The sequence below is a fragment of the Schistocerca serialis genome, chromosome 5 (assembly GCF_023864345.2).
Source record: "Schistocerca serialis cubense isolate TAMUIC-IGC-003099 chromosome 5, iqSchSeri2.2, whole genome shotgun sequence".
Taxonomy (NCBI): domain Eukaryota; kingdom Metazoa; phylum Arthropoda; class Insecta; order Orthoptera; family Acrididae; genus Schistocerca; species Schistocerca serialis.
The window spans coordinates 716562732-716585976 of NC_064642.1; the positions used below are offsets into that span (position 1 = coordinate 716562732).

The 23245-nt window shown below is 43.5% G+C and overlaps 1 protein-coding gene across 1 annotated transcript in view; it reads left to right on the forward strand.

The window, feature by feature from the left end:
* The window catches only part of LOC126482192 (ankyrin repeat domain-containing protein 11-like), a 164099-nt gene that overhangs the window by 51814 nt on the left and 89040 nt on the right, over window positions 1-23245 (forward strand). The window contains exon 3 of the mRNA XM_050106171.1: window positions 11306-11429. Within this exon, the coding sequence (XP_049962128.1) occupies window positions 11306-11429 (124 nt within the window). The remainder of the gene's footprint in view (window positions 1-11305; window positions 11430-23245) is intronic.

Sequence of the window (23245 nt, forward strand, 5' to 3'; positions counted from 1 at the left end):
GCCAGCACACTCTCCAGATCTGTCACCAATTGAAAACGTCTGGTCAATGGTGGCCGAGCAACTGGCTCGTCAGGATACGCCAGTCACTACTCTTGATGAACTGCGGAATCGTGTTGAAGCTGCATGGGCAGCTGTACCTGTACACGCCATCAAAGCTCTGTTTGACTCAGTGCCCAGGCGTATCAAGGCCGTTTTTGTGGCCAGAGGTGGTTGTTCTGGGTACTGATTTTTCAGGATCTAAGCACCAAATTGCGTGAAAATTTAATCACATGTCAATTCTAGTATAATGTATTTGTCCAATGAATAACCGTTTATCATCTGCATTTCTTCTTGGTGTAGCAGTTTTAATAGCCAGTAGTGTGTAAATTATATGAATGGTAATTGGATTATATGAAATGACAAGGGGCTTAAGTATAACTGTATAATAGATTTGCCCTTAACATTTAAATTACGGTGTTCTTTTAACGTTACAATAGGTACGTGTGTCATTCAATTTAAAAGTTAAAAACCACAATAATGCATAAAATTATTTTATAAATAGCTCAAAAAATTAGATAGGTAATTGTATCGCTACTATTACTGTTAACTTCGTATCAATTCTACTTCTATGTTACAAACTTCAAAATGCTAATCATTACAAAACCGGATGGTGTACTTTGTATTACTTCTTAACACAAATCGCAACTACGCTTTCCACTTCAGTTCTCACAGTAGTTCGTGGTCACTGGACAAGTATATATTGTAACGTAAATTTCTTACCCAACAACGAAACAAAACCGCACAACCACGTTTGATAAATAAACGATTCGCTGCCACACTGCCACACACAGCTGCTAACCAGCCAGGCAGCGTAAATCGCATGCGATCCACCAGATTACCTGGTATTTCCATGCGACCAGCGATCAACGACCGATCGCTGAGATTTACCCACACACGTGCAATCTACGAAGCGATCGGTCCCTTGAAGGACGACTGCTGTTGTCATAGACCATCTGTAATCCAACGTTTTACCACAACGCCACCTCTTTCGATTCATTCTTCCGATCGGAGCGTTTATATTCACAAGTAAATCCAGTGTGTCATGAAGATATACTGTAGAGAAATATCTGGCTGAAATCTGAGAAGGTCACAAGGGCAGGCATGGGAAAATTTTGACGTGGCGCGGTCGTCGCTGTGGATTGTTTGCACATTCAAAGAGTAGGAATAAAATAAGGTGGTAAGTATTCCCTCCAAACGCACTATCACAAGCAAGACATTTCAAACTCATCACTTTATTCGAAAGGTCTTTCATACCAACCAGTGTACGTAATGCAGTGGACGAAAGAGCAAGTACAAGTAATGCGACTTAGAGAAAACGATGTATGGCGATACGGGATGGCAGTGGCGGGAAGGGAGGGGGTGGTAGGTAGGTCAAGCAGAAGAGCCCTGCTTGTAGGTCGAGTGAGGTGCTTAGAATGTACAGTGTGAGAGAAATAGTGAGAATGAAGCAAGTGAATGAGAATGCAAAAAAAGCATACAAAGCGGAAAGCAAACTGCTATCCATCCCATTGTCTGATGAACGCTTACTCCAAAACAAGATCAAAATTGTAGGAATTTTGGCCTCCTTAATTTAGTACTGCATGATACTTCTCGAAAAATACATCTTTCTACACTGTGAGCTAAAACGGAAAGAAAGCTGATTTTTTTGTCTTTTATGCAATTTGCTTATGCTTCTGGGGAAAACGCGAGCTGCAAAGCTGAAATTCGTAATGTGCACCCAAAAAGAACATAAAAGAGAAATTTGTCATGTCGACACCAAAACTTTCCGCCTAGGTCTCTTTCAGTATTCCTTAACTTGAATCTGATTCAACGAGAGAGGGCAAAGTTTACAATCTGGCTTGGCCCCATTGGAGAAAACTGATTCAGTTAGCTGGTTTTACGAAACAGAGATGGTTGTAGCTGCAGTTGGGCGCATACAGCGTCAAGAAAGATACCACTTCTTCGTTCATTTTGGCCTATTCTGTAACGGCTCATCTGCGCTAGGCTGGACATTTATTTATTTGTTGCTGTTGTAACTGACTACGCCGTCTTGTGATTCTAAGACAGGTCCTTATATTCAATATGTTCCATATTTATTTTAGTTTGACAGTGAATTTATAATATGGAAATCCACAGCTACGTTAACAGAAAAATGTAGTAACGCAAGAAGGCAAGGAGAGAGAAGTAGACGTGAAAAAAAATATAACGAGACCCTCTGTCTCTATTCTGTTGCCATGGTAATCATAACTCTTAGATTTGCCCAAGGTTCGTGATTGTGCAGTGACGTGTAAACTACTTCCAAATGATCCTGCATGGCAAATCAGCACCAGAGGCTTCGCATTGCTATTTGGGTTCCTGTGTATAAAATTTTGTGACGTATTATTTAAATAATTTTACGTTTGAATTGAACACTTTATAGTAGTAATTAGCCTTTTCATCAGTACCCCTTTCAGACTCATCATCATCATCATCATCATCATCATCATCATCATCTCTATCTGAACTTATGTCTGATGATCTTTCTTCCTCACTGTTTCCTTGATGTACTTTTTCTTTTGGTGGTTCTGCTGCTGCTCTTCTCATACACATGCGTTCCGAACTTCTTTGATCTCTTTCCACTTGGTTGCCATGTATATTGACCCCATACTTCGGCATCAGCACCACTCAGTTCTCTATTGTGAAAATGATGCTGCAGCGCTCCTCACACTTAATTGGCAGCAGAGTTAAGTAACGTCCTTCCTTCACTATCTTGACCAATCCTGTCTAAGTTCAAGTTATTCAGTCCGTTCCCTCATTCTGTTTGGTGTAAATTAAGTTAAACACTACGTATTCAGGCTACTTGTTTCTCCTCAGTCGCAGAGTGTTGTTGCCGTCTGTATACTGTATACATGGCCAGAGAAGGCCCATCTCTAGTAGTGAAGTGCTCCATTCTCGTAGTCGGGTCAACTAGGAGCGACCGTAGTTCTATTTGACTCATGGGACACGTCTACGGTCGATCCTATCGTCCCATTCATGCTGCTGTCTATCTGTACACCAGGCCCAGAGTTGGATTTTATTATTGATATTTACCTCTGTAATCGATTGCGTCCTCTCAAGTCTGCCTCGATTTAACCAGTGGCATGGGTTTCCGTATCGTACTTGAACATCGATGGGGCAGATACCCAGTAATACCAGTGTAGACTTGAGTGCTGCACCGAAGGCCTCAGTGAGCGCGCGGAGTACACTCCTCTGCACTTGTCTAAGAATGGATCCACAGGTCTCGAATCGTAACCGATACGCCCAGACAACGGTACACACAAACTTGTGCTTAATTTTAACTGCTAATTCTGTGTCATAAATTTCCTCCTCTCATTCAATTGGACGCTCATATATCTGCTGATCTTGACCTGCCAGGGTAGCCGATAGCGCTAATGCGCTGCTTCTTGGACTCGGGTAGACGCGGTGGCACCGGGACGAATCCGCCCGGCAGATTAACGACGAGGGCCGGTATGCCGGCCAGCCTGGATGTGGTTTTTAGGCGGTTTTCCACATCCCGCTAGGTGAATACCGGGCTGGTCCCCAAGTTCCGCTTCAGTTACACGACTCGCAGACATTTGAAAACGTTCGCACTATTGCATGCCTTACACTAGACGCGGACAGCTGGGGTACACTACTTCTGTCCCGGGGGGGTTCGAGGTGGCGGCAGAAAAGGCATCTGGCCCCCCTCCGCAATTAACACTGCCAAATCAGTCATAACAAAGCTGACCCCGCGTTGGAGCGGGACAAGCCCGAGGAAGAAAGAAATATCTGCTGACCTTGCTGTGTGATATGAGTATGTTATTGATTTTAACTGTGGCGTTTCTTGTCTGAGATAGTTGGTTTTTGAGTAGTATATAACTAGTTTTATGTGGTGATTATGCTGAAGATTGGATGGGTAGATCATGTAGCTAATGAGGAGGTATTGAATAGAATAGGGGAGAAGAGGCGTTTGTGGCAGAACTTGACAAGAAGAAGGGACCGGTTGGTAGGGCATGTTCTGGGGCATCAATGGATCACAAATTTAGCATTGGAGGGCAGCGTGGAGGGCAAAAATCGTAGAGGGAGACCAAGAGATGAATACACTAAGCAGATTCAGAAGGATGTAGGTCGCAATAAGTACTAGGAGATGAAGAAGCTTGCACAGGATAGAGTAGCATCGAGAGCTGCAACAAACCAGTCTCAGGACTGAAGACCCCAACAACAACAACTGCTAGTTTATTATTTGAACACCACCGCCGTATCTGTTAGAGTGCACCAACAGCCCTTTCTCCAGTTTTGCCCAAGAGTTTGCAGATACCACCACCAGGACTTCGTTTTCATACCTCACTACCCCATAGACAGTGTTCTCCCCGTGAAAGAGAAACAGAAGGCGTTCATAATTAGGTCCCAGAAGATAGGACCCCCCATAGATTCTTGCGGGCTGCCTTTTCTCATCTTAGTAACTTATTTTTGTTTCGTTTCGTGCTATTCAACAGTAACGTCAATTGCAAAAATCTGTTAAGCATATCTAGCTAAACTACAGCACCACTAAACGTTTGTAGTAGTGCGCAGTTCTGGTGTCTTTTTTATGAGTAATACTTGGCAAAATTAATTAGTAGTTCTAAAGTCATCATCAAGTATTAGGCGTCGCGAACACTGTTCTGTAATCCATGATAAGCGCCTGGCGTTATTTTTTTCTATTTAACCGCCCATTAATTCTTCCTCTCCACCATAGTGGTGTCAGTTTTATTTGCTAGAGGGACTATGGGGCCCAATGGTCCCTGAGACAGTTGAACATTGCAAGCCATCAGACGCTGAATGCACCCTCCATATCAATAATCATTGCCAGTACTTCTGGAAGCAGACAATTTCAAGGGCCTTAATTGATTGCTTCGTCAATAGATCTGCCTTTCCGAAACCCGCATGGGCACTATCTTAGTTCCATGAGCTCAGTATGGGCCTGTCACAGTATTACTTCGTGTGTCACGTTCGAGCTATCGGGGATCCTTCCCTGTATGAAAAGCTCACTAATGACAGAGATAAAATACGCCACTAAAAGCGACTCACGTCAATTTACAGGTTCAAACGGCTCTGAGCACTATGGGACTCAACTGCCGAGGTCATTAGTCCCCTAGAACTTAGAACTAGTTAAACCTAACTAACCTAAGGACATCACAAACATCCATGCCCGAGGCAGGATTCGAACCTGCGACCGTAGCGGTCTTGCGGTTCCAGACTGCAGCGCCTTTAACCGCACGGCCACTTCGGCCGGCTCAATTTACAGTATGGGTTATATTCTTTCCTGTCCTTTAATTTCATTATCGCAGCAGCTACCTCCTTTTGTTATGCAAAAGGTTTTATCACATTTAGCTCGTTATAATTCTGCTCCAAGCGTTCTCCGAGCGACACATGATCTTCATTGTCAGTGTTAGTGTCACGTCAGGTAAAAGCGAGCCAAGCAGAGACTCCGCTGAGTCCCTGCAACTCAACATATTGCATTGTGAGGAGTACTGGAAATAAGGGTATGTCTTGGGACAGATTTTATCGTTGGGTAGTTGGAGCTGTTTGAAATTCCAGCGACTGAGGACCGATAAATGGATGTAATAGCGGAGTAGAATGTGGTGATTAGTGAATAGGATGCTGGGTACCATAACTGGGTTATGCGGTTAATGTATTGGGTTCTAATGTGCTCCAAGAACACAAGAATGTGCGAGAAACGGATGAGTTGATATAGAATGCCTGTCGGAGAAGGTAGGCAGCTGCGGGAGGTGGACAGATGCCTCGGGGAAGTAGAGATCCGAGCAGTATTAGCATATGTTAGGATGGAGCGGATGAAGAATTTACGGGTGAAGATAATGACAGATGGATGTAGACCAGAGGTGCGGCCTGTTAGTAAATTTGGTCAGTTTTGGGGTTTGTATTGGATGGGGAGGAGGTGTGTATATGACGATATTATTATTTCAAGGATTAGTCCTAAGTCCTTTGCTGTGTTAGTCAGAGGGATGGGTTCGTCGTAGATGGAGAGGTGGAAATCTGGACCAAAGAAACACTGAGTGGTGAGATCAAAGATGGTGGCTTACCTTTTCTGTGGACTTACTTGCATTTTCCACGTATTATACAACTCGACTAGGAGATTGAAATGGCGTTGGAGGGTGGCTTGGGTGATTTGGAGGTTATGGTCTGTGAATAGGTAGACAGTGTCTCACCATACTGCAGGGGGTAGGCGGTGGTTTGCGCAAATACACTTGCAGTGTGGTGAAATAGACAGTAACAGAGGTGGTTATTGTAACGGCGTATAGGACGTTGATGAAGGAAAATGACGTAAAATAGCTTTTCTTTCTTTATTGTTATTTGAGTTCTCCGCCAAGGGGTGGGCAGGCAGTGGATAAATTCGCTCTTCAGCCACAGGCTACACAAATTGGACAGATGTTTTAAAATACATAAAAACAATAAATGATGATTTTTTTAAATACACGGCCGTGGACAATACTTACAATTTTTACATAAAAACTGATGACAATAAATGAAGTTTGTCAAAAAAACTACACTGGTGGACAATATCAATGATTTGTATATCACAGTTAAACTGTACTCACTCACTGTGAATGATGCTATGGTGTAATTGGGCTGCTGGTGATGCATGAAAATGATCATGGACGTGACATAAGTGGGATGATAGATATGATTATAGGACCCTGTGAAAGTGAAGCTAGCGATTAAAAGTCAGCAAGGAGGAGGGAGAAAGATAAAAGATGGCATGAGATTGCGCGTTGTTACTAGTTGGGGAAAGCAATGTATATCTCTGGATTGATTTCATCATTGGGGATTGAGAGTTGGTTGAAATTCCAGCGGAAGAGGGAGGATAATGAGTTGAAGGTGCAGGGTAGGTGGTATATGTTTTAAACTGGAGCAGCAGTGTAACTGTATGAGTGATTAGTGAGTGGGATATTGGGTGCCTGGGCTGGGTTTTGTGACTAGTAAATTGGACCTGGAGGTACTCTAGGAAGAGAAGAAGGTGTGGGAAGTGGATGAATCGGTATAGCATTGAGCTGGTGAAGGTAGGCAGATGCAGAAGACGAGACGGACTACGTGTCTTTCCGGGACTGCAAGGGACTTCTAGAGTTTAGGGGAAGCGGAGATCAAGGCAACGTTGGTGTAGGTGAGGATGGGGCAGGTAAGCGATTTATGGGTGGAGCTAATAGTGGAAGGACGTACATCCCATTTGCGGCCTTTCAGTAGTTTTTGTCGGTTTCAGGCTTTCTTGTTTGACGATAAGATGGTGAGCATCCCATGTTAGTTTTATGTCGAAGATTAGTCCTAAATACTTTACGGTGTTAGTCAGAGTGATAGGATGGCTGTAGGCAGAGAGCTGGAAATGTGGACGATGGATACGCCGAGCGGTGTGACCAAACATGATGACTTTTCTATGGATTTTTCCATGTACTATGTCACTCGTAAAGGAGATTCAGGTGGCGTTGGTGAGAGGCTTGGGGGAGTTGGAGTATGTGGTGAGCGACTAGGTGGGTGATGTCGTCAGCATGTAGCAGGGAGTGGGAGGGGGGGGGGGGGGGGGGAAGGCGGTTGAGAACGTCTGCAGCGTACAGGGTCAAAGAGCTTTGAGACACCCTGGAGCGGTGTGAAATATGCAGGAACAGATGAGATTGATGGTTGTAACACATGTAGAGCGGTGGTGAAGAAAACTGATATAAAAGTATTTTGAAACGTTTTATTTAGTGGAATCAAAATATAAAATAAAAATCCATCCACTACCGATATCTAGTGGTGGTTACAAAAGCGATAAAATACTTTGCATGTGTTACAACATTTCGTTAAAATGAGGAACTTTAACGTGCTATCCAAAATTCCATTACTTCGTTATTAGACATATCATAGTTATTTCTTGCACAGTTAAAATAGTATCCGTAATCGTAAAATACTGACGCAGAGTTGGATAATTTAGAATAGAGGACGCTTCCTTCCACCTGTTGGTCTGTTTACATCGTAGTCAGTCGATCCTCGCAGGCGTCAGCAGCAGGACAGGTACACCGGAGCAACAGGCATGTTTTGCATACCGGGTAACTTTACATAGTAGCAGGTGCCCGTATAAACTGAAATACACGTCCACGATTAATTCATTCCGTCCGTTGTGTAATTTATCCGGTTCCGTTATGTTTACTGCGTAAATTTGCAACGCCTCATCTTTGTCTAGATAATGTCCCATGTTGACTGCGTGCAAAACTTTTAGATTGTTATCGATGTTTGTAACGTTATGTTTTTCAGTTTGCAAGTCAAAACCCTACATCTCGTTAGTAGCATATCTGTACACTTTGTAATCCTCAGAGTTTTTCTTATCGTTTGCCGTACATAATACTTTTCGTAGTTATCACATGTAATATTGTACACAACGGAGCTTATAAATCTGTTCATAATTTTTATGCCGTATCAGTGACGAAATTTGAAATTTTATTTTAAACGGAACGTTTTTTTCGGAGTAACCTTCCAATTTTATTTCGTGCGGTTCTGTTATATTTCATAGTACAGTAGCACGTTTTATCTTGTTATTAGTACTTTTGTGTGTTGTAGTTTTAGTGTATTAGTTACGTTTACTTGTGCATATGAAAATCATTATAATCTGATAGAAATTTGTTTTACTGTTCGTAGCGTTTTCTCAAATTCCTTGTTGAACTGCAGCAACCACAGAAGCGAAAGATATACGCGTGTTTATAGCATTCGGGATGATTCGATGTGGCAGTAATGATTGCAGTCAGACAAGTCGGCTTCTTGTGTAAACTGAAAAATGTGTTCTTCGGTTCTCGAAATCGTAACGTGTAGGAAATTTATAAATTTTTCTTCTTCAAAATATGCACTATATTTTATCCAGAATGAGATTTTCACTCTGCAGCGGAGTGTGCGCTGATATGAAACTTCCTGGCAGATTAAAACTGTGTGCCCGACCGAGACTCGAACTCGGGACCTTTGCCTTTCGCGGGCAAGTGCTCTACCATCTGAGCTACCGAAGCACGACTCACGCCCGCTACTCACGGCCTTACATCTGCCAGTATCTCGTCTCCTCCGCTGCAGAGTGAAAATCTCATTCTGGAAACATCCCCCAGGCTGTGGCTAAGCCATGTCTCCGCTATATCCTTTCTTTCAGGAGTGCTAGTTCTGCAAGGTTCGGAGGAGAGCTTCTGTAAAGTTTGGAAGGTAGGAGACGAGATACTGGCAGATGTAAAGCTGTGAGTACCGGGCGTGTGTCGTGCTTCGGTAGCTCAGATGGTAGAGCAGTTGCCCGCGAAAGGCAAAGGTCCCGAGTTCGAGTCTCGGTCGGGCACACAGTTTTAATCTCCCAGGAAGTTTCAATATATTTTATATTTGCACATTGTGCTCATGTTGTGTTTTAACTGGTTCATAACTGTCATCTCCTCTCTTGATAAAATACAGTGTCCCAGAAGCCTCTCCCCGATTACAAAGTGCATGAAGAAGAAAAATGACACATACACACATCTTTTATCGTGAAGTACATCTAACATATTTAAGTGGTGTGTGTGTGTGTGTGTGTGTGTGTGTGTGTGTGTGTGTGTGTGTGTGTGTGTGTGTGTGTGTGCGCACTTATGAAATTTCGACGTGTGCTCCTGCATCCTGGCGACATTCCAGTTCCACCCATGTGGTGGTCAACATTTCTTGAGGGATGGATGTTGTGACGTCATAATTCTGCGCTGTAATGCTGCGATGTTTTTCACTGGTTTTTGGTGAACCTGGTCCTTGACATAACACTAAAAAAAGAAATCCAGCTGTGTTGTGTGGTGATCGCGGAGGCCAGTTGATTGGACCATCAGGCCCGATCCATCTTCCCGGAAATGTTGTATCCAGACAGACACGAACATCTAATCCTCAGTAAGATGATGTACCATCTTGTTGGAATATAAAACTTCCTGGCAGATTAAAACTGTGTGCCGGACCGAGACTCGAACTCGGGACCTTTGCCTTTCGCGGGCAAGTGCTCAACCACTATGCCCGCGAAAGGCAAAGGTCCCGAGTTCGAGTTTCGGTCCGGCACACAGTTATAATCTGCCAGGAAGTTTCATATCAGCGCACACTCCGCTGCAGAGTGAAAATCTCATTCTTGTTGGAATATAGTCCGGAGTATCCTGAATCTCTGACGGTGTCAAACACAGCGTGGAGGTTCTTGTACTCTCAGATCTTAGCATCGTGTCAGTTGATGACACTGTTCAAATGAAATGTGGCCTCCTCTGAGAAAGGAACACGTTTCAAATAGTCATATTCCTCAGTCTCAGCCATCATTGCAACAGCAGAGTCATAAGAAAGAATTTGTGTATGTAGGACGTGGTGCACGGGTGTCTTCGCAATCTGCAACTCAGGTGTGGCTCTGCGGACTGACTTCTTTGGACTGACCACGAAGGAGTAATTGTAGTGCTATTTCTGGCTTGTTTTTTTAAAAAACTAAAAAGCCGCCTCGATTGCGAAAAAGCAACTAGTGTTAAGTGTTAACCCAGGTTTCGGCGTAGATAACCACACCTTCTTCAGAACAACAACAATAAAACCCACAAGTGCCTAAGAAGACCTTTATCAATGATTAAAAGAACACCATAGCTATGAATTTACAAACGAAAAAGAAAAGGAAAACACAAACAGTACATATGTACAAAGTCAAAACCACTACTTAATGGTGTACGCTCCACCTCACACCGGCCTATGTTCGATGGGCCATGACCCGCCATAAACTGCAGTTTATTTCTAAGAGTTCTAGTTGTATCATCGTTTATTTCTTTTATATTATTGTTTGCATTTGGCGATCTCCTAATCCTGTCAAAATCTAGCCCCACAATCCAGTGAAACACAGAGGGATAAAACAATGTAACAAGTATTGTTGTAAAAGTTTTGGGACTGAATGGGCGAAGCTAAATTACTTGACTTCTGAAAATAAAAGAGAGTGGAACGACGAGCATTTGCAAGGGGCTTTCGGAAAATTTTCTATTGGCGGAAGTATACCAGATGGCTAAGAGAGGAGATGACCATTAGTGTTTCGTGTGATGGTTGCCTGATTATGGGCGGTAGGACAGAATAGAGGATGGGTTACAGCCGTCGGCGTAAGGACCTAGTTCAACTTGCTGCTGAACGCTTAGAACCGATGCAACTGTGCGTACGGTACGTGTACTCAACGTGGTAGACGCGATCGCTTAACTGTGGTGCATAGCGTGGTGTGGGCGTGTTGGCAGGTTGCTGGACGCGAGCGAGGCTGTTTAGTGTGACGCGTGTGTTCTGTCGGCAGGTGGTGCGGCTGCTGCTACAGCGCGGCGCTGACCCGTCGCTGCGCAACCGGCGAGGCAAGGCCGCCATGGACGTGGCCCAGCCGCACGTGCGCGCGCTGCTGCTGCAGGCCGGCCCGGCCGCAGGTAGGCCGCACCTGCTGCTTACACAACTCCACGGATGTCCCACAGGCGTGGTACTAACCATCCTCTCTGCCCCCCTTCAGCTGCGCGCTCTATCCGGCCACGAAATCAAGCTTCAGCAGAGGTGGCAACAACACACTGAGTGTCCCATTTATTTTGAGCCCCCAAAAAACGTTTCGTTCAGAAACAAAATTAAAAAGAATATATCAAGCAAATGTTGAGCTATCAGAGGACATTGCTCACCCAGGTTACCTTTTGGGCAACTTAACAAGAGCAGGCCACGACATTGGGATCACTGATATACTTCAAACATTGTACACCTTCAATTGTCCTAATAACATTGTACACTTTAGATTTTCCGTTAGGACAACATAATGTGCAAGTAGTACGGCGTACCACTGGTGCGTTGCGACTCTGAACACGAGCAGACGGCGGTCATGTGGTTAGCGTTCAAGCCGCGTAATCGGTGGATCGCTGGATCGACTCCCGCTCATCTTTTAATTTATATTTATTTTCAACACTAGTCATATCGACTAGGGCACTAGTCTATCGACACGGCATGTCAAATTGATTCCATATTTTTAGATTTCCAGAAGGCTTTCCACACCGTTCCTCACAAGCAGTCTTCTAACCAAACTGTGTGCTTAACGGAGTATCGCCTCAGTTGTGCGACTGGATTCGTGATTTCCTGTGAGAAAGGTCATAGTTCGTAGTAATAGACGGAAAGTCATCCAGGAAAACAGAAGTAATATTCGGCGTTCCCCAAGGAAGTGTTATGGCCCCTCTATTGTTCCTGAAATATATTAACGACATAGGAGACAATAAGAGTAGCAGTCTTAGAGTGTTTACAGATGATGCTGTCATTTACCGTCTTGTAAAGTCATTACATGAACAAATAGAATTGCAAAATGACTTAGATATCTCTATGGTGCGAAAAGTGGCAGTTGACCCAGAATAAAGAAAAGTGCGAAGTTATTCACATGAGTACTAAAAGAAATCCGCTAAATTTCGATTACGCGATAAGTCACTCAAATCTGAGAGCTGTAAATTCATCTAAATACTTAGGGAATACAATTACAAATAACCTAAATTGGAAGGATCACATAGATAATGTTGTGGGCAGAGCAAATCAAAGATTGCGATTCATTGGGAGAACACTTAGAAGGTGCAACAGGTCTACCAAAGAGACTGCTTGCACTACGCTCGTTCGCCCTATTTTGGAGTATTGCTGTGCGGTGTGGGATCCGCATCAGGTGGGACTGACGGATGACATCGAAAAAGTACAGAGAAGGGCAGCTCGTTTTGTAGTATCGCGAAATAGGGTAGATAGTGTCACAGACATGATACGTGGAGTGGCATTCATTAAAACAAAGGCGTTTTTCGTTGCGACGGGATCTTCTCATGAAATTTCAATCACCAGTTTTCTCCTCGGATTGCGAAAACATTCTGTTGGCACCCACCTACATAGGGAGAAATGATCATCACGAGAAATCAGGGCTCTCACAGAAAAATTTAAGTGCTCGTTTTCCCGCGTGCCTTTCGAGAGTGGAACGGTAGAGAGACAGCATGAAGGTGGTTCATTGAACCCTCTGCCAGCCACTTTATTGTGATTAGCAGAGTAATCACGTAGATATTGATCATCTCGTACATACTACATTTGTAAGGTAATATGATGAAAAGACACGTGTACTTGCATGAACTTTTATTGAATTTCCAATGTCAATGGCTGTTTACTAATTACTAGTGTTACAACAGACATTATCCAGCTTTTATTTCTATACTGCAGTTAAAATCTTCAACAAGCGCCTTCAAACTTGTTCATATGTGGTTGACAACGAAAGAGAAATTACTTCTCGTGAAGATACTGTTAAAATAAATTCAAACTCGTAAATCGCCAGTTTTCGGCAGCGATATTTTCGAAAATGTTGCGTTCGCATGGTATGCATCAAAATTGTCGAAAGAAAGAGAAATTTTTCAAAATGTCAACGAGCTTTGTTTTTCCTTCGAAACTCTGCACATTCGACGTATTAGAAGCCGTTTTAAGTCACGTTTTCCGTGTCTTCATGAAAAATATGATCCAGCAACTTGTGTCGAAAGCACATCTGACGATTAATTGTACACTACCCTCATTTCTGGCATATAGTAACTTATTGTGTTATTGAGTACAGTTGCCTACACCTTCATTTATCGATGTTTAGCTATGGTTTCAAGACCTGTTCCTCGTCCTTGAAACCTGTGTCTCCGGAGCGAAGCGTGCAGGTGCAAAGCATTCTCGGTACCAGACCCATTCCAGGTATAACATATGGGCTTTCGGAAATCTGGATAGATATACCGTTTCAGTAAAACTTTATTCTTTTGGTCTTTTCCCTGTCGATAGTTGTACACTATTTGTTGTGAAAGTAAAAAGTAGCAATCAATCAAATAACATTGGAAATTCAGTAACAGTTCATGCAAATACACGTGTCTTTTCATTGTGTTACCGTTTAAAGGTAATATGTCTGAAATAACAGTACTGAAAAAAATATGAACTAAAAAAACATTTGCTGGATTAGATGCAGCGATCCACCGATTACGGAGTATGAACGCTAACCACATGACCGCCGCCACCTCGTGCTCAGGGCCGCAACACACCTGTACGCGTGAAACTTTTCTTGCGATTTTCTCGAAATAGGTTTAGGAATACGGGTTACTACTTAAATATTATATACAATTTGTACAAAGTTTGACGCGATAATACGCTTCCTCTCCTCAAGACCTGTTCAAACACGTGCCCTAGTGTACAATTAATGTAAACATAACATTGTTAAAAACGTAACACAACATTGACTTTGACTCTCGTGCAGTAGCACACAGTGCTGGTGCTCGGGGCGACGTAAATCTTCCATTTGCTGGAGATGGTAGTAAACCAACACACAGTCAAACGTCTTCACTTGAAGGTTTGTGTGAATACAATGATGCAACGAAGAGGAAGTGGAAATGGTACTCATCTTTGCATAACGTGTCATTTACCTTATTTGCAACACGGATATATGTAGTACAGTACTGTAGTACTTTTAAATGATATGTCGCGCACAGTGAAAGCAGTCCTTGATTAACCCTAGATTACTAAACCCTCTTAAAATTTGCGATTGCAGGTGGTACCAATTCGCGGTTCCCACCAGTCTGGTACTGTTTGTATGAGATAGAAAAAAGAAATTAAACAGTAACTAACTAGTGCGTAAACTATTTTGAATAAAATATAGAGTAGCAAACTTTACGATGGTTTGGTAACAATTAACATTCCCTCTCCTTTTTAGTATTCTAGGGTTAAAAGCTGCAGCACCATTTTTCTTGTATTGTGGTTGAAGGCCAATGAATGTCCTGATAAGCGCCTTGGTGTGACGCTAAAACGAACATGACAATACGCACATTCGTCAAGTATACTGCTAGCCATTAAAATTGCAACATGAAGAAGGCGACACGCAACAAACTTCAAATGAACATGAAATGTGCCACATGCTTGGATATACAAGGGACTGGTAATTCATCGTAACTGCTCAAACTGCGAGGGGCGTTCAACAAATAATGCAACACATTTCTTTCTGAGAGGAGTTTGGTTTTATTCAGGATTCCAATGTATCTACATCGTATTAGGCCTCTCTCGGATGCCGGGCTTTTGTGATGCCTTGCGCTTGAAGGAGAAGTTCGTTTGGATTTTTGTGGCGGCGAACATGCTGAAGTCGTCTCTCCTGTTTCCTGAGGGTAAGACTTCAGAGATGATCGTTGCACCGCGAGGAAGGACATTAAACAGAACAACCACTTCAGACTCAGAAGCCCATCGCCACGACTTTTCCTCCTGAGAGTGCGGTTTTGAACTACTTCTGCAGAGGAGAAGTGGTATGGCCCCATTCTAAGGATTGCCATTTTGTTTCACGTTCGAAGTAATGGACCCGTGCTTCATCGGTTGTGACGATCTGCGACAAAGAATTGTCGCGATTAGCCTTGTATCGCGCAAGCAGTTCCACCCGGGTGGTGTTCTGTTGCTGTTTATGGTCGTCTTCTAGGGAACTAGGAACCCATGCGGGCACACGTGTTTGAGTACAACTGGTGGACGAGTATGAGAGACCTACCTCCTGCTGAGCAGCGACGTGTTTGATTGTGAACCGTCGATCATCACGAATCGGAAGCACGCGTTAGATAGGATGGGTTTGTGCGACCCTGTTTTCATGGTGACAGACGCCTCGCCCAACGAGTCGCTGTCCTTTTGTTCAAGGTCAGGTCTCCGCAGACACTCTGCAAATGCCTGTGAATATCTGCGACGCTCTGGTTTTGCGTCAAAAGAAACTCAGTGACAGCTCTCTGCTTGCAACGCGCCTCCGTTACAGATGCCATTTTGAAGGCTTCGTGTAGCGTCACCGCCTAATGTAACTTCTTAAAACTGTAGGGGCTGAAGCGGGATTTTTCCACTATACCCCACAACAAATTCCACATTTGTAAGCCGAAATTGGCCGAGAAAAAATATGTTTTGCATTATTTATTGAACGCCCCTCACAAGTAGAAGTAATGCCCTCTACATTCTGTACATAAGAAAAGATTACGCAGTGGGTTTCTGATTCAGAAATCTCGTTAGGGTGTTGTTTGTTAGTGAGAAGATCGTACAGTGCCTCGTGTAAAAATGACAAACGTTTACCAGCACAGTGACCGACTTCGACAGCAGCAGGATTATGCCGTATCGGGACTGCAGTTTATAGTTCCGCGATATTGCTCCTCACGTTGATGCGTATCCTACGACTGACATGTTCATCCGAAATCGATAGTGTCAGGAGTGAACGCCATGCAAGATTTCAACAACCCCACCACCAATAGGGCCCGGAATGACACGCGTATTGCTCGTTCGCCTGTGCAACATTGTACAGTCCAGTCACGTAGCCTGAGTTCGGGAGTGAGCTCGTTTGCTGCAAGACAGCACAGCCACATTGTTGCGGCTTACCTCGTTGCCACAACAAAAACGTCTGCGCCGACAGCGGTGCGTCACATATATGGCGCTTATTAATGTTGCTTCCTCTAGATAAAAGTTGAACATTTGTACTGATTTTTGAGCCACACTGATGGAAATAAAAATAGCAACACCTAAAAAATTATTAATGTAGAGCAGTGAATTTTCGGGAATACGTTTATCTAGGTAATATATTTAAGTGATTAACGTTACAAGTTTACAGACTAACGTAAGCGCGAGGAAATCCATTGCAAATGTGCATTGCTGGTACAGTAACAACTGGTGTAAGAGCCAGAATGCTGAATGCAAGCATGCAAACATGCATGCATTGTGCTGTAGAGGTGCCGCACGTCAGTTTGTGGGCTGGAGTTTCTGGCCTGTTGCACTTGATCAGTCAGTAAAGGGACGGTTAATGCTCTTTGTGGATGACCCTGGAGCTGTCGCCCTATGATGTCCGATATGTGCTCAATTGGAGACGGATCTGATGATCGAGTAGGCTAAGGCAACATGTCGACACTCTAAAATGGTTCAAATGGCTCTGAGCACTATAGGACTTAACATCTATGGTCATCAGTCCCCTAGAACTTAGAACTACTTAAACCTAACTAACCTAAGGACATCACACAACACCCAGTCATCACGAGGCAGAGAAAATCCCTAACCCCGCCGTGAATCGAACCCGGGAACCCGGGCGCGGGAAGTGAGAACGCTACCGCACGACCACGAGCTGCGGACTGTCGACACTCTCTAGAGCATGTTTGGTTACAACAGCGGTATGTGGGCTAACGTTGTCCTGTTGTAAAATGCCCCCTGGAGTGCCGTTCGTGAATGGCAGCTGAACAGGTCGAATCAGGTTGTAGTACAAATTTGCAGAGTGCTCCTGCTTTCATACGAAATCTCACCACATACCATAGCTCCAGATGTGGTTCCAGCGTGACTAGGAAGCAGACAGGTCGTTTGTAGACCCTGCTTTCGGGTACTTATAACGAACACACAGCCATCACTAGCACCGAGACAGAACCAGCTTTCATCAGCAAACACAACAGATCTCCATCCTGCCCTCCAATGAGCTCTCGCTTGGCACCATTGAAGTTCCAAGTGGCGGTCGTTTGTGGTCGGTGCAGTGCACATACAGGGCATCTGGCTCGGTGCTGTCTTTGAAGTAACCGATTTGTAACAGTTCGCTGTGTCACTGTGGTGCCAACTGCTGCTCAGATTGCTGCTGCAGATGCAGTACGATGCGCCAGAGTCAACGCCGAACACGATGGTCTTCCCTCTCGGTAGTGCCACGTGAACACTCCGATGCCTGGTCCTGTTGCGACCGTACATTCTTGGACCACCGCTGCCAGCAACAATATACAGTGGCTACACTCCTGCCTATTACACGACCTCGATCAAACTTGCTGGTATGTTGATAATGTCATATTTGTTGCCTTAAAAGCATTCTTGACTAATATTAACTCACCACGCCCAAACTTAACGCTTACGACCGTTACAGAATTTATGTAAAGCACACCTGATTTGCATCCTCAAAGTGACGTTACTAACGACGCTCTTATGTGACTGGCGCGAAATCTGAATAGACATCACCTTTCAGATGTAGAAACACGCCTACCAACTTTCGTTCATGTTGCACCACTCCTTCGTGATGTTGCGATTTTTTCGTCCGTCAGTGTATCTGAAAATTCAGTCGGCTCCTGACTATGTGAACATACTGAGTCGATAATTCGCACCTAAACTGTCCTCCATCCGTTAAGCTCGCCAATTCAGTCAAGACCGTGTAATGTGTGTTAATTATTGGCTTGCATTTGATTCTTTATTGACAAGCGAGAGTGATTTAAGTTACAAAATTTGTGTAGTGGAGTGGCTTAGAGTTTCAAATCTCATTTTTTTTTTCAAATGAGACAAACTCTTTTTTAATTTATGAAAAATCCAGTATATATCAAGTATCGATATTTTATATCTGATATTTTGTCAGTCTTGATACCACTCTGGGGATTTATCTAAAATCGATACTTCGAAAATTTTCTATCAGACCTATGAACCATTTTCCTCTTCACGTCAATACAATACAACTCGCTTAACTTTCAACTCGAATCCTTCTCAAAATCTACCAGAGCACACCTCTTCCATCCTTGTTCGCATAAAAACCTCATAAAACGGACCTACCGCCGTCTCGCTGGCGATCGAGGAATTTTTGCTAATTAACAGTTTCTACAGCAATTCATAAAAAAGTGCTGTTGCATTTTAAAATACAAAACAAAACTTGTGCATTCAACTCCTCAAACTGCATTCACTGTAACACCATATAATATAGGAAAATTAGTATTATAAGTGTAAGTACATTGACTGATTAAATGATGTAAGTGAAGCAATTGCGGCTCCCTTCCTAGTTTGTTGCTTTGGGATGAGCTATCTGTCAAGAAGAAAATAGAGATATACGTAGTGTAACAATATTATTTTGCCCAGATCATGCAGCCGTGTGCAGGAAAGTGCCAAGCTTTCTTGTAGTTAAAGCTGTGCGCCGCCGATCCGGCACTACCTTTGGTGTGCAATAAGCGACAATTACAGTGCTCCGAGCTCCGACACACAATTCATCTGGTTTCATTTTCCACCCTAGTCAGTGTCACTATAGCTCCGTCCAGCTAAAATTTCTGTTACTGTGCAATCGTGATCGTTGCGCGAGATACTGTGTAATCAACCAACCCTCATGTTGATTTTATGCAGTTCACAGCAGTAAGATTGGTTTGATTCATTCCTGTCGTCCGCAAGCTATCCTCTTCATTTCATTGCTAGATTACATACCGTCAACAATCTGCCTTATATACTCGTATATAGGTCTCCGACAGCATCTTTTCCCTTCCGCCATTCAATTAGTTTTCAGCGACTCATATCATAATACTAGGCGAGATGGCGCGGCACATTGGACTCACATCCTGTAGGCCGGCGGCTTGCGGTAGCTCGTGAGTAGCGACCGAGAAAATGCAGGATCGTTTTTTTTTCATCTCTCTTCTCTGTTTGCTGCTACCTGAAACGAGTTTGTCTCCTGTGCCAACCACGTCTCTGAGCAGCACTTGCACCCTGATGATGATGATGATGATGAGGATGATGATAACGACACAACACCACCCAGTCATCTCGAGGCAGGGAAAATTCCTGACCCCGCCAGGTATCGAACCCGGAACCCCGTGCGCGGGAAGCGAGAACGCTACCGCAAGACCACGAGCTGTGGACATTTGCACCCTACACCCTCAATTGTCTGTTGGGTGTGCAACTTCTCTAGTATCATGGAGCTTATTCCCCGATGTCTTAAAATGTCCTATCACCCTGTCCCTTCTTTCTTGCCTGTGTTTCCGTATGTTTCTTCGCCGATTCTGCGGAGAACCTCCTCATTCCTTCTCTTATCAGTCCTCCTAATTTTCAACATTTTTCTATACCACCATATTTCAAACGCATTGGTTCTCTTCTTTTCAGTTCTCGCACAGTCCGTGATTAAGATCATTATAATGCGTTCATTCTCAGAAATTCATTCCTCAAATTGACTGTTTTTTGACACCAACAGAGGCCACGAAAGTCCTCTCGTGTGTACTTCTCTGCTTTTTATATCGCCCTTGCTTTGTTCATCGTATGTTATTTTGCGCAACGTATTCGCTGATTGCGAATTCTTTGACATCAACTATATTAGGCAGACATTCATGCGTATGTGAAGGAGCAGACATTGTATAATAAGCTTTTAATGCTTGCCTAGACAGGCAACAATATTGATCTCGACTCGTCGTAGTCTCATTCTCCCTATTGCGGGGATTTAAGTAATGCTGCGAGCATTGTGGCATATGGAGGTTTGGCTCAGTCCGGGGAACGTGCTCGGATAGAAGAAATGGATATGGCGATTGCTTGCGATAAGCGGGAAATTATGGTTCGAGTCGCAGTCTGCCACGAATATTCGTGTGTCACCAACAGTATATCTATGCCTAATACAACTGATGTCGAAGGATTCGCAGTCAGCGAATAAATTTCGTGATATTTAGTATGTCTGAGGATCGACAGCTGTGTCTGTTCCTTCTGACGTGCACTGTAAAATATACCTGTAATGTATTACTTTGTTTGCAAAGTAGCAGAATTCCTTAACTTCGTATGCTCCGTTTTCTCCGATTTTGACAAGTTCATCACTAAGAACCATTTCTGCTATTCCTCATTACATTTGCCTTTCTTCAGTTTACTCTCAATATAACGCAAGGACAATTTCCTTTGGAAAGGACACGACCAATTTCATTCCACACTCCGACCTTGTACACCGTTTCCAATGATCTCGTCGCCAACTTTACATAGAACCCTTACATTTCTTTATTATTTTCGCCTCTGGCAATATCTCCGCAACGAGAACGCGCCAAGAGGTTTTCCGCCCAATCACTTACTTAGTACCCTGTTCCGTACACGCACGTAATATTTATACTATCCGAACATAGTGTCGAGTCTTTCAAGACATCTTGAAACACAGCACCAGCCTCACTATCTACTGCCCTCTACATACTGTTAACGCAAAGAGCGAATTATATTTCAAGCAAGCGATGTTATCGGAATCTAATTTCATACTAGCAGAAGAGTAGTTCGTTCGTTTCATTAAAGAGATACAGAGAGCTGTAGTTAGCGAGGTCCAATTTGCAGCTACGTATCTTGACATCTGTAAGGCTTTCCGTACAGTTTCAAACTGCCATCCAGTGAAGAAAATATATGCTGTGGGATGTCATACCAGGTAGGTGGTTAGATGAACAGGACTCGGGGCGTCATTGTCGATGGAGGGATGCAGTCAGAAGAGAAAGTAACGCTCGACTTACGTCAAGAAGTGTTACAGAACAGTAGATGTTCGTATTAAATGTAAGTAGCATGGAAGACAAACTTTGTAACTTACTTCGCAGATGAGGTAGAACGATAGAGCAAGGACAAGGCGATACAAAATGGTCGCGAAATGAAAAAAAAAATACTTGTAAGCGATCAGCAGCGCCTAAGAGTACCGACTATTACCCGACCTCGACGTAAACAAATGTAAAGCTAAGTGGGCAAATACGCAAAAATACTCTATAGTTAGTGCTGAGCGACGCTGTAAAAAGTGACGCCAGCGGACAGTGGATGGCTGGAAACTAGTAATTGGAAGTGATGAATCACTCTATACCTAGTGGCAATTCAGTGGAAGGGTTTGAGTTTGGCAAATGCCATCATGTGTAGTGCCAACAGTTAAGTACGGAGGAGGTTGTGTTACAGTATGATTGTTTTTTTGGTGGTTACGGAGTAGTTTTCTTATTACGCCTAAGAAAACGCTAAATGCGGTATGATAACACAATTTACAGCATTGTATAATGTTTATAGTAGAGGAAAAGCTTGGAGACGACAGTTCTTTGTATCAGCGTGACAATGCAGCCTGTTATAAAGCAGCTTTTTGTAGTTTGTGGGTAATAAAGTTCCTGCAATGGGCTGACCTGCCCAGGATCCCCAACTGGCCACAACAGAACACCTTTGGTATGAGTTAGATCATCGATTTCGCTCCAGACCCAGGTGTCCAACATCACTACCATCTGTGGTTTCGGCTCTGGAGGAAGAATGGGACGCTGTTCCACCACAAGCATTCTGACACCTCACTGAGAGTGTCCCCAGCAGAGTTCAAGCTGTCGTAAAGGCGGAGGGTAGGTACGCCATACATTAATGTCCACTAATAGGTGTCCGGATACTTTTGTTCGGAGAGTGTATGTTATTCTAGGCAAATTATATTAACGTATGACGTCTGTCATTTCTGGTATAATAACCGAAGTTTGCCGTGAAATTCGCCGCTATATTTTGTGGTGGAATTTACTACCGATTATCAGCTTCTGTAACAGTCCGCAGAAGGCCTCTACTTCATCAGACTATGATCACGTTGGTGAATGGACTTTAATGATTTCCATGTAATATCCTTTGTTTATTTTTAAGATACATCTTGCTATTCTATCTCGGCTTATTTAATATCTGTAATATTGTTAGTTTTTATTTTCTTGTTAACAGTAAAGCACACACTTGAATTACTTTTCAGCCATGCTCATTTGTTGTATAATCTATGCCTTGATGTTAATTAAATTTGACTTCATTTTTTCGAACTCTGCTGTATCACATTTATTCCTCATAATATTGCTTTTCCAAATCTACCAACCTAAACGCAAATCCTACAGTTCTGCCTGTTATCAGTTAGTAAAAGATAACAGGAGCAGCTGGGACTCTAAGATCAGTGTTTTTACGTATTTAGCTAAAACTCATGAAGCTTGGCGCGCGTGCAGATGCAGCGAGAATAGCCCACGGCCTGCAGCCATTAACTGAATTTCCTCAGAGTCCACTACGCCCGATGTTCCTTTTCCCAGACTGGAATACCAACAGCCCAGGCGCTCGCACGTGGTAATGGGGTTGCGACATCCCTACCTTGCACCAATGGCCCTCCAGGGACAGAAGAGTTTCGCGAGAGTCGTGAATAGTGCTAAATCACAGGAGAGTTAAGATCACAACAGTTTCAGGCGACAGTACGGTACTCCTGAATTTCAGAGCCTGTCGTCAACACGAGCAGTTCGTGTGCTGATGAAGTTCCAACAGAGTTCTCAAAATGTTGTCAACATTTTGTAGTAAATCAGTCTCTGTGACACCCGTAATACATGTGGTCCAGAGGGTAGTAGACATTTGCTCCACACGCCATGCTGTTAGTAGTGTGGTTAGGTGAGCAGCCCTTCTTGTCCGTAAAGCGGTCTACCAAGATTCGTGCAATGTGTTTGCTAACAGCTATACAACGTGAATATCTTAATTCGAGACAGGGATTAGACTTGTCTGTTTT